Source organism: Scatophagus argus, chromosome 21, assembly GCF_020382885.2.
Source record: "Scatophagus argus isolate fScaArg1 chromosome 21, fScaArg1.pri, whole genome shotgun sequence".
Taxonomy (NCBI): domain Eukaryota; kingdom Metazoa; phylum Chordata; class Actinopteri; family Scatophagidae; genus Scatophagus; species Scatophagus argus.
Window position 1 is genome coordinate 1,023,572 of NC_058513.1, and position 23,698 is coordinate 1,047,269.

The 23,698-nt window shown below is 39.9% G+C and overlaps 1 protein-coding gene across 2 annotated transcripts in view; it reads right to left on the reverse strand.

The window, feature by feature from the left end:
* The window catches only part of jmjd1cb (jumonji domain containing 1Cb), a 125,546-nt gene extending 102,152 nt beyond the window's left edge, over positions 1-23,394 (reverse strand). For both annotated transcript variants that reach the window (XM_046377810.1, XM_046377809.1), the window contains exon 1: positions 22,979-23,394. In XM_046377810.1, coding sequence (XP_046233766.1) covers positions 22,979-23,134 — 156 coding nt within the window. In that variant the 5' untranslated portion in view covers positions 23,135-23,394. The remainder of the gene's footprint in view (positions 1-22,978) is intronic.
* Positions 23,395-23,698: the final 304 nt, after the last annotated feature.

Genomic DNA, 23,698 nt, shown 5'->3' on the forward strand with positions numbered 1-23,698 from the left:
GATATTTCTGGGTTCGAGGCAGGGCCAACGACTGACATCATGGAAAATAGCTTTTCCTAATTCTCCATCATTACAACCACTTGTCAGTGGACTTGTTCTGGTACCGGTATTGGAAATATCACACTAGCCCCAAAACTCATATGCAACTTAAAAGATTTTTTTTTCCACTCAAGTAGCCAATATAAACAGAAAGCGACTTGAATAACTTCAACCACATGTCAGCTAGGGTTGTGCAGGTTTCAAGTTTTGCCGGTCCAGTCAAGATGACGAACTTAAACCAGTGTAATTCCAAGCAAATCAACTGACACAACATTGACAGGTGTAGATGGAGAGCATGCAGCCAGCTGGCATGAACTCAAGGAAGGCTGATTAGTTCAGCAGTATGGTGCTTCCAAGTGTTTTGTTGTGATATAGGCTTACTAAAGCTGAGAGCTGCAATGTCCACAAGAGAGAAATGTCATCAATAGCAACTTGGTACAACTCATGCTGTCCAACATTATGTTACTCACTACAATATTTCAGTATGAGGCTTCATTTTGATAGACTTTCATTTGCATTTCAGCAGAGGGAAACTCCCCAATAACAAGGCTCTAATTGTGACTTGCAAGGTTATGCCCTGGAAATGTAGCTACTGTCATCTTTTCTCAAGTTGTATCAAGGTGAAGTCTGATGTTTGATGACGGTGATGGGTTTGTTTTTTGTTCTTGTTGTTTTGATGTTAAATTTAGAAGAAGAAATATCCTGTTGAATGGCTGTTATGAGAAATGAAAACATCACATGTGTCACGGCTGTCCTGATGGACTGTGGTGCCGCTACGCTCCCATTTACATGATCAATGGGAGAGGCTAATGAGTCAAGTGCAGCATCTCGAGCTAAGATTCAGTATATTGGTTCGGTCAGGTGTTAGACCTCATATCAAACCAGCAAACTTACATTTGTGCTTTGCATATCCATTGGGGGACAGAGGAAGAAGAAGAATCAACTTTGAGGTAGTTTCTTTGGCACTTGCATACACTAAATTCTACAAGTTGCTGACACCGGCAACTGTAGTTGACATGTACAGTATTGCAGGGCTTCAGTTTTGAGAGGTGGCTTTAGGGTTTCCAGTTTCATCACTGGCAGTACTACAAGGCATTTGAAGGTACTTTACACAAAAGAACCTGGCGATGAGTTCGGCAGGGGAAGTGGGGGAAAACAGACATATTGGACTGACAGACAGAAACTAAATAAGAAAATTCTATGTCCTTCATTCTCTGTATGTATTTGTTCATGTTTGACAGTTTAATCTGAGCCAGTCAATGGCTTAATGTGCTTTCTCCCATTTACTGCAAGTGCAACTGCACTAACCAATAATCATACACATAAATACGTCCAGGGATACAACACACATGTAACATGCAGCTGCTGCAGTGCTGTCTGTGTTTGTTGGGCTTGTTAAATCTAATCACAGTTAAATTTAAGTTTAGTTCCAGCTTAATTACATGGCACATAAGACTTAAACCTCACAGTACTATTCTGGCACCCAAAAAAATAAGAATGATCTTGCTATTACAAAACCTGTTCACTGCCAGGTCTGTGAAGCCAAAACCATGGAAGGTGACTTCCACATCTGAAGCAGTGTCAAATGGCTATGTAAACAGCTTTATTTTCATTTTCTGTATAAATTTAGTTTAAGATAAAGAATCTACATTTGTTTTGACTACAGCTTTCAAAAGACAACAGCAGAAAAAAAAAAAGAAATCAAACCCATAGTGAGAGTGGGAGAAAGGGAGAGGAGCTGTGACTCAACCCAAAACTATTTGACGCAAACATCAACAAAGTGAGTGTGTGTGGGTGTGATTGTGTGTGTTTGACAGTGATCCAGCAGAGCAGCAGGACACATATTCTGCTGTGTCAGGGAAAATGGTTGTCTCTGTGTTTGCAGTGAACTGTTGTAACTCCTCAGTCTGCAGCCTCAAACAGCATAAATATAAGGCAGTGATAAGGATTCTCGTGAATACAACAGAACGTGACTGGACAAGGCAGAGAACAGGTTAACAGGTGCATTTGTAGATCCCACCAAAGGTTTAAACAGTTCTGCCATTGATAGATTAGTTAGCAATCACGTCTGGCTATGGGGATATGGACATTTAAAATATCTGTTAGAAGGACAAGAAGAACTCTATGCAGCAAAGACATGAAAAGTCTGGTGTGGGACTACTGACATTTTAATAATTTTTAATTATGGTATGTTTGTGTTAATGTGTATGGTGTGCACATGTGTGTATATAAAATGTGTCTATAATCTAACAAAATAAATGAACCAATACCGTGTAAAGCACCACTACATGAAATTTCCCTCAAACTGTGTGCAGACTGAGTCACAAGTAGACACACACACACACTTCACGTGTGTGAAAGCCAAGAGACAAACACAGCAGGATTGTTGAGCATGTTAATTGAAACCAGACTCAGTAAATCTCTCTCTCTCTCTCCCTCCCTCTCTCTCTCTCTCTCATAAGTGCCTGATCTGAGTGTGAATATAGTCTGTATGAGCATCCCCTGTGGAAAGTCATACTCTGCCACTGTTCATGCCTTGCTGTAAGAAATGAATCACTGATTTACAGGAAAACAAACTCTTCCCTCCTTATCTCTCCGGGTTCTGTCTCCCCTTTTTTTTCCTCTTTCCACATCTGTTGTCTCCTTTAATTTCTCTCTACTTCACTTTCCTTTAAAAGGTGTGTACCACTACTTTTTCACAGCCTCTCCCTCGCCCCTGCCCGTGTCTTCCTCTGTTTAATACACTCACATACTCATTTCTCCTGTCTGTGTATTTCGCCACTGAGCTGTTCTCCCCCTCCCCCTCCCTCTCGCAGAGATAGTTTGAGGTCAACTGGCTCACGTGTCTTTGTCTCCTGCTACAGCATGTGGGCTAGAAATTCCACCATCCCACCGTTTCAAATTGCATGTTTCCTGGCTCGAAAAGAGTGAGTGTGCATACTCTCACACACAGTCTGTCTCATGCAAAATGGAGTACACACATGCACAGTCTTCACATGCATATCATTCACTTTCTTGTGTATGTCTTCACACACGTACAACATGCACTTGCATACACACACACACTCGCTAATGGGCACATTACATAGACAACCTAACATTACATTCATTTCTAGGAGACTTACCCTACCCATCACTTGCCTGACCTAGAAGTGGGCAATCTGGCTAAAAAATAATATCCCAGTTTATTTAATCTCAATCATGAGCCAAAATTTAATCTAGCACCGACTGATTTAATGCGAATTGGTACTTGTTAGCACTGACATCATTCAGTCAGTGCCCTTAAATGTAACAAACCCTACAGATAGCCCACCACTACCCTAACCTGTCCAATAACTAAAACCACTACACATCTGCTTTATCATTATGGGGACAGGACATGCATTTGACATGACACAACAGAACAAGCAGCCTATTATCTAAGTAACAGCATGCTAGTCTAAAAGCAGAGCAGGCAGACATAATAGCAACACCTGATTGAGAGGATTCATTAAAAAAAAATACTGTATCAACCTGTCACCAAAATATTTATTTATAATTGCGTATCTATTCATTTAATTAATGACTAAAGAAAGTTACAAAATTATCCACCTATGGTAATGTCTGAAAATGTCTGAAAATGTCAGACCAAAAAATATGCAACAACTCTACAGTGATCCTCTGAAGCTTGCACTTTAATGTTCTTTATAGTCACAGAAAAGAGATACTTCTCCAGATACTCCATCCCGAGACATGGATGTGCACTACTTTTATTACATTTAGCTAGTTACAATGCATCTCACAATGAAAAAAGGTCATCTGTAAAGGTATCATCACATTCCACTTCCATCCTGCTAAGTTTTGGCTTTAACTGGACAAAGTGTAGCATCAACACTACTTGCATCAATATGTACAATGAGCTCATTATATCAGTGGTCTGTCTCAACTTGACTGTAATGACAGAATTTCTCCACATGGTAAATGACTGGAACCTGACTTGCCGCCCGCACTTAAAACTTCAAAACCTCTCGGGCTGCACTCAGGTGACAGACATGGTAAGGCTGGACAGATACAGGTGCATTTAGTCTATTCAAAGTACACACATGCACAGAGAGACACACATAATCTAGCATGGGGTTCTCCCCAGTAGCCAGGTAGTACCCTGAGCTAAGAATAATGTGGAGAAAACTGACGGTGCTGTCTTCATTGGTAAATCCCTCCTCTCCTGTCTGTATGTGTGTGTTTGTGTTCTGGATCTCTCCATACACTGAATCTATCTGTACAGGATCCTCATTGACACCATTCATGCTGCTCAGTGTCTTCAAGCAGGTTCTAAAGTGGCACCAACGTCAGTCTCTTCAAGTCAGAGAACAGGATGTGTGTGCTCATCTAGTGTGTAACATGGAGCTCACTGAAACTTCATTCTGTTTAAACATAGATTTGGGGAAACCCATTATCAAGTATATGGGTTTTCAAAAACTGTAATTTGGAATGCAGCTATGACAATTAAAATGATAAATCAAACTTATTTTTAACTGATTTGTAATGAACTATGTTCTGCTGCTATACTTGCAAGCACAAAATTCTTATGATAAACAAATCTTCAACAACAACTCCCATAGGTTAAGTATTATGTATAATTTGCTCGAAATTATTAAAATTAGACAGATATATTTTGCAAAAAAATAATACAATTGTATCATCACAATTTTGTGTCACTGTGAGTTAATAAATGACACAATTGAATTATAGCCCGGCACTAACTGTAACAGCTGATAAGAAAGTAGGTGATTAGGTTTCATGTTGATGGAAGGCTCAAACAGCATGCAATCAGTGTTCACTACAAGCTTCATCACACTGATATGAGTGGGAACGAGCATGCATGCGACTGTGCTCACTCACTAGAATCCTTGACAGTTTAAGACGTTAAGTACATGTTGAGAGCCTCGGCCAGTGTGTACACTGTGGCAGGAGGAGGATATGGGTGCAGGTACTGTGTTTCAATCCTCCAACCAAATCAACATCACAGCCTGCCTTTATGGTGACAGCAGCAGTCAAACAACAGCAGTGACAGTAATCGTAGTTCTATTGGTGGCATTAGTGACCTGATACCTGACTTGACTTGACTTTTGGCTGTAGTAATGGAAGCAACTGCAGCAGTAAATGTTAGAAGTAATTGTTCATACCATCATGGCTGTAATAATAAGAGTTCTGGGGTAATAGTTATACTAGAAGCAGGCCTTTAGCTACCACTGATGAGCAAAACCACTTTTCTCAGTACAGTTTTAAGGAATTGGGGTTTTTTTCATGACCTGAGGAGCTTACAAAGTACAATTCAAGAGTTTGCTCAGTCCAACTGAATGCAATTTCTTTTTTGTTCACAAGCCAAATAGCTAGTAAATGTTAAAATGTGACCAGCAATTCAATAGATTACAGTAGCTTTTCTTTTGTCTGGGAATAGAGACAAATCTACCCAGCGCATATTTGCCAGCATTTGGCTAGTGGCCGGTGCTAATTTTGTACCCTGATTACGAGCCAAAAACAAATAATCAAAAATAAATGCATTTCAAACAACATATAGCAGTTCAATAAACATGAAAATATGGGGAATGGAGATTTTCCTGATTTTTTGGTTGCTTGATAAAAATGTTTTAAGAGGCGGCAGGACTGAGGACTTAGACCTCTTGATCTCTAGATTTGAAATCCTGGCTAGATCCCTAAATTGGAACAATAACAACAATGGCAGTAGTGCAGTAGTTTCAGTAATAGCAGTAGTAACTGTACAAGTGAAAGCACTAAAAAGCAGGATAACAATTGCACCAGTGATAGCAGTGATGTAGTAGTATTAGCACATGTAGTAACACTTATTTATTTTCCAGTTGCTCATCACACTACTTGTCAAGTCAATTCTGACTACTTATGAAAAAACAATTCCATGTACAACATAGCTGAAGAATCTACACAAGTTAAGACTTCTGGTGTGAATTCTGAAACACAAAGCATGGAGACAATTTAAAAATTCTCTCTCTCTCTGTCGTTGTAAAGCTGTCCGACAGCTGTGAAATACTACAGAAAGGTGACACACTGTGCTCCACTGGCCTCAATGTAACTCTGACTGCAATCTCCAAAAGGCAGCAGCATTTGAAGCTAGAGAACTATCTTCATGTTTGGGTCTGTTGCTTTTGGTCTTATCACACAGGGTGCAGTAACTTTCAGAGGGCCCTAAAGTCCCTCCAGCTGTTATCTGCCCCTTCTAGCTGATCACAAGTGATTTGTGAATTGTGTGTATGGTGATTGATGGAAGCTGTTCAACTTTGATAAATCAAATAACCCTCACTGATCATGTCAGAGATTGGAGGAGCCTGGCATGATCACACAGGGAAAGACACAAACACAGATGAAGACAGGGTGATGAGACATAGTTTGAAAGAAACTTGAAGCAAGAGCAACAAATAAGAGTAGAGCAATGTATTCAGTCTTGTGTGTGTGTGTGTGTGTGTGTGTGTGTGTGTGTGTGTGTGTGCATGTCCTGGCAGACTTACAGACATCTGCTGTGAAGGTCAAGTTTCAGTCTGTATGGAACCAATCAATGGAGCCAGCAGTAGAACACCCCTGCCTGCTTTCAACTGCTGAACTGGGACACACACAAACACACATGCGCACATACAGAAAGCCAACATTCACAAAGCCAAGCATGATAATGTAATTCATGCACACACACACAAATTATCACGCAAGCCTTGTTCAAACGCACATCCGCATACTTTTACACAACTGTATGCTCTCAAACCCATAAATTTGCAGACAAATCTCCATCACAGGGATACACACAAGCACATGCTTAATAAATATATGCATGCACACTCGGAAGCTGCCAGACAGGCTCAACACACACAGATCGACACGTGTTGAGAAGGAACCTTGCCCTAGATTCTAAGAAACAATCTCATGTTACATCTCAGGTCTCGCTGGTTGTACAAAAGTCTCACAGGTCAGCACGAGCGGCAGAGACAACACATCACAAACAAGGCGCAGTGTATACTAAGGGTGGGACGAATACTGGTTAGTCACGACATGGATTTTTCAACAACTGTCATTAATTTGATAAAGATTTTATATTCTTATTAAAAAATAATGTGTAACTGTGATAATACACAAGTGGAGGGCAACGCACGTAATCATAGAATTGAAGTTACATCCAGTAACTACTATCATTCTGATCCAGGAAACAGAAAGAAGGAAGGTGCAATGAAAGCACAAATCAGAACACACAGCTTCTCTGCTGGCTCCAAGAACCAACTAAAAAAAAAAAAAAAGACTACATCTACTCTCACTATCCAAGGAAGTGAAAACCCAGTGGGTCAACTTTATTTTGGCTGAAAATATCCCCACAACAGATAGAAAACTCTTGTGTGCACTAAGTTCACGACTTTTCAATGCTTCTTCAACAAGGGCCAGTACATAGATTCACTTGTACACACTTATATCTAGTCACCTCCGTGCTGGACGCTTCTGTGTTTCTGACAAATAAATAACTCAGTCATATCAATACATGCAGAGTTAAACAGGATTTCAGACATCAAACAACACTGGTAAAAGCAGTGCATCTCTGGTAGGACACAGAGACCAACTGGCTTGAATAAGAAAGGTCAACCACAAAGTAAAAAGGAAGACAAAACTGATTTATTGTTGTAGATTTCAGGCAATATTTTAAGGATTTAAACTCAAACTATTTAGATCCACTGGTCTCTCTTTCAGTGTACTGCAATCTTGAAAATAAATAGGCTTATAGGGTTTGATTTCTACTACTTGTGCAGTTTTCTCATACATAAATTACCAAGAATAATTTTTATATAATCTTCTCTGTCAAAATAACAAACACCTAAAACTATAATTTAACAAAAGAAAATCGAAAAGTAGTGCAAAAGACATTAATGTTCGTGCAGTGCTGCTTTTTGGCATAATCGTCATTTCAGAAGCAACAGTGAAGATGTAACAATGTAATGTCAACAAAAACTTTGGACTTCACACACCACTACATTCTCTATCCTCCACAGGACACACATACACAAATAAACAACCACACCAGTAGCACATGTACACATGACATTTCACATTTCAGAGCATTGTGGAATATTAACTAGTTCCAAGTTCAACAACAGTGTTTACACAATTCATAAACACACTGTAAATTAAAGTAAGAAAAGTCAAAGCTGAATATAGTATACATGTACAGCATTGGTGCACATTTTATAATTTAATTATTATCCATAAAGAGCAGGCTGAGGTCAGGCTAAACTTCTGCAGAGGTTTGAACAGGCTGAACAGTAACTTTTCCAGCACAGCAGGAAACCTGCCTAAAACAGAATGTCTTCAGTGATTCTGTCTACAAGGAGGATGAGAGCTCTGGTTTCATTCATTTAGGTCTAAAATACAAAGCACAAGCCAAGCCTCAACTTTCAGAGACTAACTAGAGTTTTCCTTAAAGACATTTTCTAGTCATGACTGTATGTGATTGAACTACGTCGAGGTTTATGTGAGTATGTGTGACTGTTCAGTGCTCAGAACACTCCCCACAAGACTTTTGTTTCAAGGTGTGTCACGCTGCTGCTTTACTCCAATCCCTTTTTTTTTCCTCCTCTCCGTGTAACTCCAGCATGAGAAAAGACAAACCAGGCCTGTGTGAGTATATGCGTCTGCACAGGCATTTGGAGTCCACATGCGGCTTTTCTTTCTAGCCTGAGTGATACAAGAGGACACAGTAGAGAGCTGAGGAGAGACACTTCGCTGTACAAACTGACAGGATTGTGAGGTGACAGCTGAAGGAGGGGAGAGAAGGCTGGCTGACTAGCTGACTGGCCAGCACGACAGAAGTCTGCCTGTCTCACTAGCTGCGCAGCTTTGCGGCTGCCACTGCTGACTGACTGCTCCAAAATTATACATGTGACAATAGCAATACTGATTTGACGGAGCTATTAAGCACTTGACGACAATGAACAGGTATGTTCGATAATAGTCAATAATCCACGTCACATCAATGACAGCTCAGAGTCATGGCAGAGCTAAAACATGTAATTGCCATTTTTTTCTTGGATGAACAAATGTGAATGCAGTTTCAGTTGTGATTACTATGGTGAATTAAACTCCAGGCCAGTGCTGGTGATCTGCGTATTAATAAATAATGTTTGTATCAGATTTATTTCTACATGGTAAAAAAAAAAAAAAGATAGCTACTTGTTGTTTAGTTGAGGGATCTTTTTTTTATTACAATCTTTGGGGGGGAAAAAAGTCTATTTAATAAATAAACTGATATGGTACTGTAACATGAGACATACTGTGAGACATGCCCGCATCCTCCAGTTGTTTCTGGGGGCAGTCGTGGATCAGCGGTTAGGGTGTCGGACCCGTAACCGGTGGATCGCTGGTTCGATTCCCCGTCCCGGTGTCCATGGCTGAGGTACCCTTGAGCAAGGTACCTAACCCCCACTGCTCCCCGGGCGCTGCACGCGGTCGCCCACTGCCCCGGGTTTGCTGTGTGTGTGTGCACGTCACTTGGGTGGGTTAAATGCAGAGAACAAATTTCGTTGGAGTGAGTTCCCTCCAATGACAAAATATGTCACTTTAATCTTTAAAACATTGTCTTTTAGATATTGTTATCTCATGACACCTGATTTTGTCCATACCATCCAAGTTACAAGAAAGAAGGAGTAAAACAAACTGTCACTGGTAAGACATTACATTAGTGTTTATAAAATGTTAATAACACTCCTGGCTTTGTCAACTGAAAAATTCTATTCTCTATTCTCTGTTATTCAGGCCTATGAAGCATGTCAGCAGCCAGTTTTCATCAACATCATGTTTACGTCATCTGACATAACTTACCAGCACTGAAACAGGTCTGGAATTTAGGTTATAGAAAATAAGCACAATTTAAATTGGGTCAAAACTGGTCAGACAAACATTGAAATCAGATATTTTCCACACATCATTCAGCCCTGGTAACAGCAACACAATCTTTAATGGTTTCTAAGTTGTTTTTTTTTCCATTTATTTGCTTTGTATGTATGTTTTTTGTACATTTATCCACAGCTGGGTAGATATCTATAAGGGTATTTCCATGTCTCCTAACACTGAGACAAAGCTTCATTCATATCCATGTGATTTCACAAACAGCTGAGGTGATTAACCATGCTTCAGGGTGTGGTAACACACATCATACAAAGACACTGGGAAACACACCATTCTAGTTTAAGGAGGAGGAGGAGATGGGAACAGCAGTACTATTGAGGAATAATACCTGTGCTGAGAAAATTATTTAATTAAACTGATTAGTCAATGGACAATCAAATGACTTGAAGTGATTAATCATTTAAGTCATTCATTAAGCTTCTCAGTTGTGATAAACTGCTGATTTCGCTGTTTTCAATGTTGTTGATTGAATATGTTTGGATTTTAAACTGCTAGAAGGCAAAACAAGTGAAGATATCATTACCAACTCTGGGAATGAAATTTCCTGAAATGTTATAGATGAATCAATTATGGCAAATGATGACTGGATAATTAATTAATGCTTTCTAATGAAAATAATTATTGGTTGCAGCTATAGATTGTACTCACAAGAGACACTGCCACTTGCCCTCAGAGACCAAAGAGAGTGCTAACAATGAGAGGATGAGTTCTGTGAGAGGGAATCTTTCCCCTCTCTGGTAACAAGAGTTAACTTGTTTAATTGTGGTTCACATTCCAGCTGAGGCACGTCAAATACCAAGTCTACTCACACCATGGTTGTAGCAATATGAGTTTTCAAGACCAATAATCACAGCAATATATACACACTGTGTACACACAGCAAACTTCTTGTTCTTAATTTTCAGTATGAATGTATGAATGCTTTTTTTGAAATAGGATGGGCTTAGTCTTGCATAGCCAGACTTCTGCAGACCTCCACATTCTGTTTTAATGCTCTTCCAGCTGTAAAGAAAGATCTGACTGTACCCATTATAATTCTAGTTTAGGGGAACAAAACAATCTGGCTTGTTTGTACTTCTTTAAAGCTATTTGAACTGTCTTGGGCGGGAATAAGCCCAGGATGCAGCGACGGTGCCCTTGCAAAATAGTGTTGCAGATGGCGGAAGGAGAGGAGAATGGCAGGTTTCAGGTTAATACCAACAGCTTGCTTCCTGTGAGTCACACCAGGATTGGATTGACTAATCACAAAATTATGATCTTCCTAGAATGTCTTTGTAGTAATTAGAAATACTACTCTGTTTGACTGAAATCAAGAGTGTAAGTAAATGTTTATAAGAAATAATAAACATACTACTGCAAAATGCAATAACACAAACAAAGCACCACTATGCATACAAGTCCACAAATAATGATTATTTCTAATATATTCCTTATTTTACAACAAATACACAAAAATTACTCATTTGGTCTATACAGAAAAAAATTGCAGGCCACAACATCTCTATTTTTCAAAGCTACCAATTTCTTTTTATCATCTATTTAAATTAGCACAGAATGAGGCAATAGTCAAAAACACGGGTTTTCCAATGACAGCAATGTTATTCTAAGAAAGGTGGAAAAATCTTTTATTTAAACTCTCACTTCTGGAAAATACATCCTCTTTTATTTCGAAAGGTTTATGGTATTAATAGACTATTTGTAAAACTCTTCAAGTAACATTAATGCCAGTACATACAAGTTGAGAGGAAAGGAGATGAAAGGCAAGGAGAGTTAACTCTAAACCATCTGGAAAGAGTTAGCTAGATGTTGAACAAAAGGAACAAAGTGAACAGAGAGAGACAGACAAAAATGGAGTCTTTGACTTCCCTATTCCACTGTGTAGTAAAATGGAGATGAAGATCCTCTAATTTAGAATAATTATGGATTATGGACATGATGTGATCTCCATTCAACTGTAAAAAAGGTAAACCTTTAATATCAAAACTAATTAAACGTATTTTTAGGTGTCCGAGCAGAGAAGCAGCTATAACCTTATTGTATCTGCTGCTAGGAATCTCCTTTCTCTTATTGTGCCCTAAGAGCATCTAGTTCTCAAAAACGATAACTGCTACAGTTTCCAAAATTGGCAAATAGGTTGGAGATGTCATCCGCTACTCACACACAGTTACTTCAACTGGCCAGATGGTGACGCTGTAACAACAAACTTTTTGTTTTGGCCGATAGGTTTCAAATCCAAAGTCTCAGAAAAAATTCCCTTTTTTTTGGTTGTTTTCCAGGATTCTGAGTCCAGACAAATCTATCCCTAAAAGCTACACCTGTCAGAGTATAAATAGATTGTCTAACATTTTTGAGTCTGTCCAAATCTGTTTTTATACTACTCCTCTTACACATTTTTAGCAACTAGCATCAAAAGAGATACATATTAGATCTGGACTAATCTTGGAAAAATTGTTTTTTATTATATCCCATAACGTTTAAACTTGTGTATTTTTATTTTTACATGGATGCTTATCAATCACAATCTCTTAAGCTCTTGCAACCAACCAGCCGCTTATGGAAATAAATCATACACATGACATATTTTCTTCTGCTCTACATGACACATTTAGCTACATTCTATACTCCACATGATGGTATTCTACCACAATATTCTACACTACTTCATGGTATTCTATTTGGCACTGACGATGAATAAATAAATGCTGTGTAGTCTCTGAACACAGAAGAGATCACATTTATATATTATACATTTTATTTCCACACTGTCTGTACTCAACTGAATTCATTCTAGAATATCATTTTTAAAGGTATTCCAGCTGGACCAGCTCCAAAGAAATTAGCTGAATTCAGCTGAACTCTGACAAAGTCCACTTCTTTTGTATGTTTTTCCCTGTCTGGAGTTTTCTTCTGTTCTGTGGGTCTTTACTGCTGTATTGTGCTGCAATCCAGTGCTGAAGGAGTTAAGTTCTGTGCAATGGGTGAACTCAAAGGAACTGGCGTTCACGTGGCTAAGCCGCTGTTGCTATGGGAGAGAGGCCAGACAGAGGAGAAAGAAACCCCTCTCTCTCTCTCTCTCTCTCTCTCTCCGTCTCTCTCACATTCCCATTTTCGCTCGCTCTCTCTCTCTTTCGATCTCTTTCCTTCCTCTGCTTTCTCGTTCTCTCTGCCAGAGAGCCTGGCTGGCTGGAAAACCAAATGACTAATGAGAGTACACAGCTCTTGCTCTCTTTCCTTCTCTTCATTTTTCAAATTCATATTCACTCATTCTCTCTCTCTGAAACATCTCTCACTCTCTCCGTCCTCCCTTCATCTGCCTACTTCTACTTATTCTGCTTCTCTCCATCCTTTTCACTTTATTTTTCTCCTTCTCTCTGCCAGTCTTTCTGTAATATCAGAAATCCAGTCAGTGACTCATGCACCAACAGCACAAGGCCAGGATGAAAACACTAGGCCTTATGTGAATACTACCAGGAGATAAAATCAAGATGAATGAAAGCGACAAAGCTAAGAATGAAGAAGGAATATAAATAGACAGACAGACAGACAGAGAGATAGATAGATAAATAGATAGATAAAAGCAGATATGATACAGAGTGTACAGCTATCTTTCCACTGAGTTCATCTGGATATTCTGTGCAGAGAAAACCATTGCAGCACTATGAAGAAATACACCGTAGCGCAGTAGCTTCTAGGACTGCAACCAACAATAATTCTTATCACTGTATCTGCTGATTATTTTCTTGATAGTTTTTTTATTTAGTGAACATATCTACCACAGATGCAAGGTCAAATGACAAAGAATCCATCCACAGATCCATACAAAAGAGGCGAAGAAAATATCTGGTATTCTGACTTGAAAATGACTGAAATTGTCTATCTATTATCAAAAATAGTTGCTTTTAATTTTCTTTCAGTTGACTACACAGTGAGCTGATAGTTTCTGCATAAAATGTGTGAGTATATGTAGTGACTGTGTGACTGAAAAACAGAAAAGTGACCATGAATAAAAACAGAGCGGAGGAAAAGGTTAGCAGATCGTATGTTGTTGATCTGGCATTAATGAAGCCTACAGTAAGCAATGTGACAGAGGGCTGTTGCTTCTTAAGACCAAGAAAAGTCTCCTCTGTTGTTTCCCAACTGCTGGAAAAGTGTTTGCAGTTACCTCCAAAGCCTCAGTAACAGCAATGCCTACGTTTAACAGTACTGTCTTTAGTGGAAATGCAACAGATTTAGGGTTCATGTATATTTATTATGGTTCAAGTATGGTCTGCAAGAGTACTATACCGAAAGCACTTTGGTGGAAACACAGTTATGAAGGTGATTCGAACCATGAAAGGCAAGAAAAGAGCTGAGTCTAAAACTAATCTAATATTTTGGCTTATTTGTGATGACTTTCTGTTGAGTACAAACACTCAATTCTATTCCTTGCTCCAAGATCTAGTATAAACAGTGTAAAGTATAAACAAAATAACAGCATGTCACATTTAGACGTATCATGAAACAGACTTTGTTTCTTCTAAGTCCAATGAATGTGAAAGCACAGCCTGGGACAAGACAGAAGAGATCAGGAACAGACAGGAAATGAGCGAACAGGTCAGGGTGGACTGGATCACGACAGGGCAGGGATATGGGTACAACATATAAAAGTACATAAAACTCAACAGGACACAGGCAGCTGGGGGGAAACAATACAAAAGGACAGGGACTGGGCTAAAGCTCAGGGGGGTTCAGGGGATGTGACACAGATAATCCAATAATCCAAGTGTGTGTGTCTATAGTAGGACCAGTAACACAAGCTGCTGCCTGAGGACACATACGCAATTTATATTGTTAATTATGAGTTTCACTATCAATTTTCAGTTGAAGTGGTTTTCTTTCTTTTTGTAGCCTAGAGAGAAGGACAAACTCAGGACAACAGGGACCCTGTTTCAAATTCAGCAAGTGAGACTGCAAGCAGTAAGCTATTGTCATTCATCCCTCCGTGGTGTCCCACTGGCACAGAGCAACTATGTTAATATAATGAATTAGTTGATGACAAGATTAATTGTATTACATTACAGGGTCAACTGGTGTCAGTGAGGACATCAGACACACTCATCATACAGACAGGTAAGGCAACATTCCTTCAGCCCCAGCTTTCTGCAAACAAGGTAAACCAAGTAACGATTACAGTTTCACCTCAGGGGGTGGACAGCAGGACAACTTACTCAGCCCGCTGCATCACAATCCTAAAAATAAGCAGGATACAAAGAGGAGAAGGTGACATCTTGTCTTCTAATCAAAAGAAAAGCTACACCCAAGCTACACGGACATGCGTGAGCCACAGTTGCTCAATCCATTTGGGAGATGTTCCAAACTGAACAAGCACAACCTCCTCATTACTGGCTACACCAAAATAGCTTCCCTCACATTCTTTGGTAAAACAGTCTAGTTAGAGGGCTGGGCCAGTATTCCCTGACAGCAGTGTTCAAAAATACACAAGGCAGCTATGAGTCCAGCATATGACTTAGAGTGACATGACTCTTTCAGTGGACCTTAGCAAAGTGTTGAACTACAGCTGATAACAACAGACAGCAGTGTAGGAGACTGGAGCTCTGTCTGCTTCATAATTGGCGAAACTCAATGAAAGTCATCACCAGAGGAGCCAACAGACTGCAGTCGTGCTGCCCTCTACTTCTTTCACAGTTAGGAGCAGTAAGGCCATCTTTGATATTTACGCAGGAAATGGCTGTTAGTGTCCCATGATTGTTTAAATCATACTCAAGGCTTTTGGAATGTGGAAGAAATACCAAATATGTGATTGTAAATTTTATACAAAACAATGCCAGTTTGAATCTCAATAGTAGTAAAAGAGGTTTACTCATTCCTTATTCAAGATACAGTCACAGTCTATCTGGGCTGCTTTCTCAATGGATATTTGTGGCTATGCCCACACTAATATGTTTTTGTTTGTGTGCCGAATAACTTTTGCTATCTTCACATCTGTACTTTCAGCACCTTAGATTATTTTATTCACCAGAAACTGTATAGGACTGCAGACTTCAGAGCAGCCAACAGTCGCGCTGCCCTCTGTTTTGATTGCCATTCTCTGCTTCCATCACCGTTAGTCTTGTAGTCATTTGAGACTCAGCTTGCTACTACAACACTCTGTACAACGAGACAACTAAAAATCAAAAGCGCATTGTTTCAACTGACAAAATGCAATGTGATTTGATTCACGGTCTTCTTCGGTGGTAACATGAATGATCGACTTTTTTTGGTCAGCATTATACGGCATACCTCACATATAGAGTGACTTCCACCAAAGTGACAAGAGTGACTATGTTAGATGCCACTGGTGTATTCTCCTCATATTTGTCAGGTGGTCAGTTGCTACTATCAAAAAGAAGAATACATATATATATATAACATATTACAGGCTTTGTTGACCTTGTTTTCCAACAGATGCGATGCATTTTTGCATTACTAAAATACAAACTAGTACACCATTCAGGTCCGGCACTGCTTTGCAAGAACCACAGCAGCTGTTGAGTTGCAGAGCCTAATGTATTCCTGGGGTTATCTGGGAAGCCTTCAAGTCTATAGGAGACTTTATGGCTGCCGTATGTAGCACTGTGATGTAGCAGAGCTTTAGTGCACTGAGAGAGAGAGATGGTGAGATGGGGGAAGGGTACATCAAGTCAGCAATCCAGCCAGCCCATCCTGGCTTCAGATTACATTTTGTTTCCTTAGGCACCAGAAAACAAACCACTAACACTCTGTGTATCCAGTTACTGCGCTGCATAACCACCATGTAACCTGGATGTCAATACTATAGCTTACTGTGTGAATATCCACTTAGTTAAGAAAGACTCGTTATAACACCATTATGCACTCCACTTTAATTCCCTGATTGTACTGAAATTCATTAACAGTTACCGGTCAATGCTAAAAAGACAACAGGTGACTGAAAGCCTGGGGTCATTCTGTGCTCTCTGAAGACATCAGCACAAAGACTTACTGCACTGTAAATGCACTGCAATGAGATGTAAATAAATAAATGAAACAAAATTTGAGAAACAATAATAATGAAATACCATCTTGGCCTATTTGCTAAGCTAATAATATATATGCGGTTCCTTACAACTCAGTACTATGTGACTCAGATACACACAGCTATAGTAGCTTTATTATTAACTATTACTCATATTTTAGGGTAGTGCATGTGGACAAATGTATTGGTTATCGGAGAATGGCCTGGTCCATTGCTGTTTTTTGGATTTTTGTCATTTTATTTTCCTTATTTAACAGTCCGTCTCTGAAGAACAAGTGATAGCCACTGGTCACCTACAGATTCTCTTTCAGCAAGCTAACACACTGGCACAAAGAGACCAACAACGGCTAAGAGAGGCAGCAGAGAAGGACAGCACGTAGAGCCAGAAAGCTAGGTCTGTGCTCTGTGTTTATTTTGACCAAACCAGAACTGATGATTGTTGGTACAGTGCAAAGACTAACCAAAATGGTTTTGGTGGGCTATTTTGTTTCTGTTGACTTTGAATGAAGTGTTTTATGATGACTGAACAAGGCAATTAAGCTCATCTTAGTTCAGTGAAATAAATAGATTTTTTGCTTAACAAGGAAAATATGTTTAAGTATATTTCCTTTCTTGACATCAATCCCAATCAATTCCTGTAAAATTGGACAGACTGGTAATATATTTTTTTTTAAAAAAACAACACTTTACACAAAAATTCAAACTGAAATACACAAAACGCAGTGAACAGAAAGAGTAAAGCTGTCATTTTACACTCACTGTGCACTTTGTTAGGAACACCTGTACACCTACTTATGTATGCAATTATCTAATCAGCCAATCAGGTGGCAGCAGTGCAATGCATAAGATCATGCCAACACAGGTCACGAGCTTCAGTTAAAGTTCACATCAACACCCCACCCCCCCTTAAATGGCTGATGTGCCCTTGAGCAAGGCACTTAACCCCCAATTTGCTCCCTGGGTGCCTGACAGTGGCAGCCCACTGATCCTGTGTGTGTGTTTCACTGCATGTAATTTTCTGGGTGTTGCATGTGCGTGTTCAACTAAGGCTGGGTTAAATGCAAAAGACAAATTCAGTGTGTGTATGTAAAGATACATATACTGCCAATAAAGCTGATTCTCCATCTTAACCACGGAGTACAATTGTGGCATGCCAAAAAACATCTCAGAGCGCACAACACGATGGATCTTGGGCCGGATGGGTTACAACAGCAGAAGACCATGTCAGGTTCCACTTCAGTCAGAGTGATTGGGCACAGACTCACCAAAACTTCACAATGGAAGACGGGAAAAATGTAGCCTGGTCTGATGAAGTTCCCCTTCTGTTGATGCACAGTGATGATAGGATCAGAATTTGGCATCAACAGCATGAATCTATGGATACAACCTGCCTTGTGTCAACAGTGGTGGTGGTGTAATGGTGTGGGGAATGCTTTCATGGCACACTTAGGGCCCATTAATACCAATCACTCATTGTTTGAATGCCACAGCCTATTTGAATATTGTTGCTGACTATGTGCATCCCTTCATGGCCACAATCTACTGCAATGTTATAATGGCTACGTCCAGTAAGATAATGCACTATGTCACAAAGTAACAGTCGTCTCAAGCTGGTTTCATGAACATTTCAGTGAGTTCAGTGTTGTTCAGTGGTCTCCACAGTCACCGGAACTGAATCCTATAGAGCATCTTTGAGATGTGGTAGAAAAGGAGCTCCGCAGCTTGAATGTGCAGGTGGCAAATCTGCAGAAATTACTTGATGCAATCATGTCAACATGGATCAGAATCTCAAAAGAATATTTCCAACACCTTGGGTAATCTATGCCACGAAGAGCTGAGGCTGTTTTTAGAGCAAAGAGAGGCCCTACTCATTATTAGTATGGTGTTCCTAATAAAGTGCTTGGTGAGTACATACTGGAACAAAATGGTGTAATCAAATCCATATTATGATACATATCTGTAGCATATACAGTAGAAGGTGAACACTTCTCTCCTGTCGTGTTTATTCTCCCTGCCTCTGGTTTGTGTTTGTACTCTAAACAATGTTGCTATTTACCAGCCAACACACACTTACACTGCATAGAAATGTTTCTGCGCTGGCTGAACTGCAACAACCACGCATGGACTGTATGTGGAAGGTTCTTCCCCGGTCACAGCCTGTCATTTTCTGCTGATTAGCCACACAGAGATGAACCTCGGGCCACAACCCTAAAAACAGACCAGCAGCATAGCTACTGTACCACATACACACACGCACACACACAGAGTATTGGAAAACAAAGGCTCCTAGAGGCAATGACCTGGCTGCCCTGCTCTTTCCATTCATTGAGAATCCAGATGAGTGTGGCAGTTTTATGCCTAATGTGCCAGCTTAGGGTTCTGCTGCTGAGCACCTCTCTTTTTCCAACTTGTATCAGTGACCCTCAAGTCCCACCATAAATTGTAAAAGTGAACACTCGGGAATTAAAGTGCTGTTTAAATGATCCGTATTTCACCACTGCACAAATTCTGAGCTTAGTTTTAATGTTCATGTAACAGTTTCTGGTGTTGCCATTTGAACGCCAATGCTGGGTCACTGCAATGCAAAGGAGCGCTGTATTTTAATACTTGGAGGCGTTCTTGAATGTTTTCTTATGTGGGCACCCAAAAGAGAAAAGCGTTCTGCTTTCTATAGAGCAGAGCTGATATAAAGTATTGTCAGGTTTGTCGCATGGAGGGTACTCGGGGAAACGATGAAATATTAGTGCTAAGGTTTAGCTCAGATATGCAGGGGATAAGACTGGACTGAATCCTGTATATATACACTAGTACTACAATAAGTAGCATAAACATATGTAAATAAATACCAGAGGGACTGAGCCTCAACCCACCGTTTCATCATATCATATACATTACATCATATTCACTACCTGGTTATGACCTGCACAATGTGGACTAAGGGTTAGATAAATAAGGGAATGTACAAACAGCCAGGTAGTCAACTGTTATTACTACAGTGCCTCTGTATTATAATACAATGCTTTTACTGTCATCATACATTATACAGAATTGGTTCTAAAGCAATTAAGCAAAACACAGCAGCAATTCTAATAATATTTGTCTGTCATTTCATCCCCTTGTTAAAACCACACTGTCTTTAGTCTCTAGCTAGACAAACTGGTTACTCGACCAGCTGTATATTACCTGGCCACCCTATACACAAATACATCACTAAATGCCTTAAATTAATTGACATAATAATAATAATAATAACAGCTTCACTGATAAAGTTGTATGGAAATCACTGTACCTACTCAAAGAAGTTATTACATCTCAGCAAAGGTTAACGTTTTCTGTGGTGTTCAAAACACGACCACATACCACTGTGTATAAAATCCAACTGCAATATACAGTATGAGTGCTAACCACTGGATTACTACACAATATACAGTACAGACTAACTGTGTGCAGTAATTATTTGTGTTAAGTGCATAGAAAGTACCGAGGTTTAGGTGGTGAGTGTTCAGACAACAAACTAAGTGTATGACAACTTCAGAATGCCTATGCTGGCCAACCAGCAATCCATATCCTAAAAATAATCAATTCACTATAATTTAAAACAAGCAGGAAATCCTCACATTTGTTAAGCTGGAACCATGAAATAACCATGATACGGTGAAACTCAAGCTAACTTTTAATTTTCTTTTCTATCTATCTAATCTTTCGATCTAATCAATTAATTGACTACTTCAGCTCTATGTTACAATGTTAAGCTATTTGAGAAGACTGTGTTTATCCATACATTTTCTATACCACATATCTGTCAGGGTCGCGGGCAACCAACAGTTGTTGTCTGAGCCAACAGATTTTAGACATTTGCCACGTAATGGGTAGTCATCTCCGACTGATCTTGACATCAGTTCACACTAACTGACTTGTTTGAACTGAATTATTTTCCAACCAAAACATATAGCTATGAGCCAATAAGACTGAGCGAGTCGTTGCTAAAGCAATATTGTCCTACACTTCTGGCCTATCTGACCCCAGACACTTGACAAAGGCCTGACAGCTTGGCTTGACACACTTCTTCTAATCTAATCTCCAATCCTTCTCCACTGTATTCACTCAGCTAGTTAAGCCTCTTGCTAATGAGACTGTTCCCCATTGTATGGAATTAAACCAGAACAGTACTCACTGCCTAAATCACATCACACACAAGGACCAATTCTACAAAGGAATTAGGATGCTAGAAGCATGTCTGTTGTGCAAAATGTAAATGTAATGTCAAAGTACTGCAACATTCTGCATAGACAGAGAGGGGAACATGTAATTACGAGTGTGCTAAGTGTTTAGCTATGACACTGTTAGCCATTCATGAAATTATGCAACCTTACTACTCCTGTCACAAACACAGACAACAAATACATGCGATGTAAATGCATGAGCGAAAGGCAGAAAAACATCACACAGAAAACACCATGAGTTGTCAATGACACGCAGTACGGACCTGTGTCTTAAAGTTATGCTTTAAAATAATCATTTAAAAACACAAAAGAACTGAACTACCACAGATGACTCAGACACAAAGAATAGCTCTACCAGAGACTTGTGACCATTAGATGATAATATTTGCTGGAAGATGACTTTGTGTCTTTACAGAATGGCACATAGTACATCAGTATTATACCACATAATCAAATCAGAACTGTGCTGGGGTCTGGCCAGTTATCTGCATAGGCAGCCAGAAGGATTCTGTGAACAAAAGAAAGCAGGGCACAGGCACACTGTACAGTGAGACATTACTCTGTATTTGCCAGCCAAGGGCTTGTCAGGGCAAATATTTAATTGTTTGCTGTTTTTGGCATGTTAACCCATTATGAAAATAGCTCTTTTTTTAAATTTTAAAAAAAAAAAAAAAAGGAGGAGGAGAAAAATTTAGAACAATATATTGCCAAAATTATCAGCCACCCCTGCTTGTCTACTGACTGTTTAGAATGCAAATATCACACCTCAAGCAAGGAACATGTCTGCTCCTGAAAGCTAAAAAAGTGACAATGTTGGGTTGCCTTGAAATTGTAGACAATATTTTACATGAAGACAAACTGCCCATTGTTCACCCTGCAGCAAGCCAGTTTTATGTTTTTACAAGTCCTAGCATTCCTGCGTCCCTAGCCAAGTCGAAGGGGTTGTTGTCCGCCAGAAAAACACAGGCAGACGAAGCTTTATGGTCGATCATCACGCACAAATAACGTGGATTCGAGGTAATAGGGATTAACTAACGTAAAGGCTGTAACACGGGGTAAATCTAGAAAGCTAACCTTACCGTCAGCTGATTTGCAGTATACAGCAGATTAACGCATTTAGCTGCTCGGGATCCAAATTCCTACACATGCTTTCACAAATGTAGCCGCTCTCACAGAACACCATATCAAGTCACGTTCGGGGTATTTCTCGTTGATAAATTGCTCATTTTCTAAATGACACTTCACCTTAATCGTTATAGCTTGAAGATGCAGGGGTACTATAAATGGAGCCCACTGAGGTTTGACAATTCTTAGCACTAACAAGATAAGGGAACACGAAAGAGTGTCTTAGCCACAGCAAATGGTCTATGAATGAGACAAGTTGGAAGATTTTGATGTAAATAGACAAAGTACTGTCTGGACCGACGCTAGCTGTTTGCTTTCCATAACCCCCTGCTGGCAGTCTGCCTCCCATTACCTTGACTACTAAGTGGTCAAATAACTAGTCAAACTTACAACAACAATGACAAATATTTTGGTGAAACAGTGATAAATACAAGTGGTATACACACTGGTCTGAAGAACCATAATAACATCTAAGAGAAAGCCACACAATAATTTCCGCCTGGCAAGCCTGCAACATTGCCTCGCAGGCTAGCCACCAACCACAGAGATTTTACCATTTGCTTTGCATGTAGCAGACCAAAGATGAGGACGAAGTCAGCGTTTTTCTTACCGTCAGGTCGGGATTGTCGCTGTCACGGTGGTTAACGGCTCGTATGACCCCGGACCTCCACGGCCACCGAGCGATGTCACCAATTTCAGGCGGCTCGTCCCCGCTCACACAGAGGAACCGCTTCCCGACCAGCTCCGGCCGAGCCTCGACTGCCATGGCTCTTTGCTGGTCAAAAAACCCCCCCTCGAAAAAACTTCCCAACAACGACGCCCTTACAGCCCTGTCATTTACGACATTAAACCAGCTCTAAAGAATCCAAAGACAGAAAGAAAATAAAAAAAGGAAAAGTTAATTGTTGCTAAACGCTGAAAAACCGACCCGGGGGATTTAAATGTGTGGCAGTCTCCACCCGCTCAAGCGTCAGTCTCTTTTCTCTCAGCGTGAAAAAACGGTGGAACACAGAACCGCATCACCACCGTCATCCATATTTGTGTTTCTCCGCTGGATCCCAAGGCATTCATGGACCGCAGCAGAGTTGTGTCCCTCCGCTCAATCGAACCTCATCGGTACTATTTTTGCTGAGCTGCTTGTGCGATTGCTCGTACTTGAGGGACTGCCACGACTACTGCTGGAAGTTTACAATAGAAGTTTAGGCACCCTTTGCTTCCAATACTGCTTTAAAAGTAATACCTCCTTTGTTCGTTCTTGTGCGCTGATGATCACTGCTACTGTTATTTAAAAAAAAAAACAACAGGCAGAAAATAGTTATGCTGATAATTG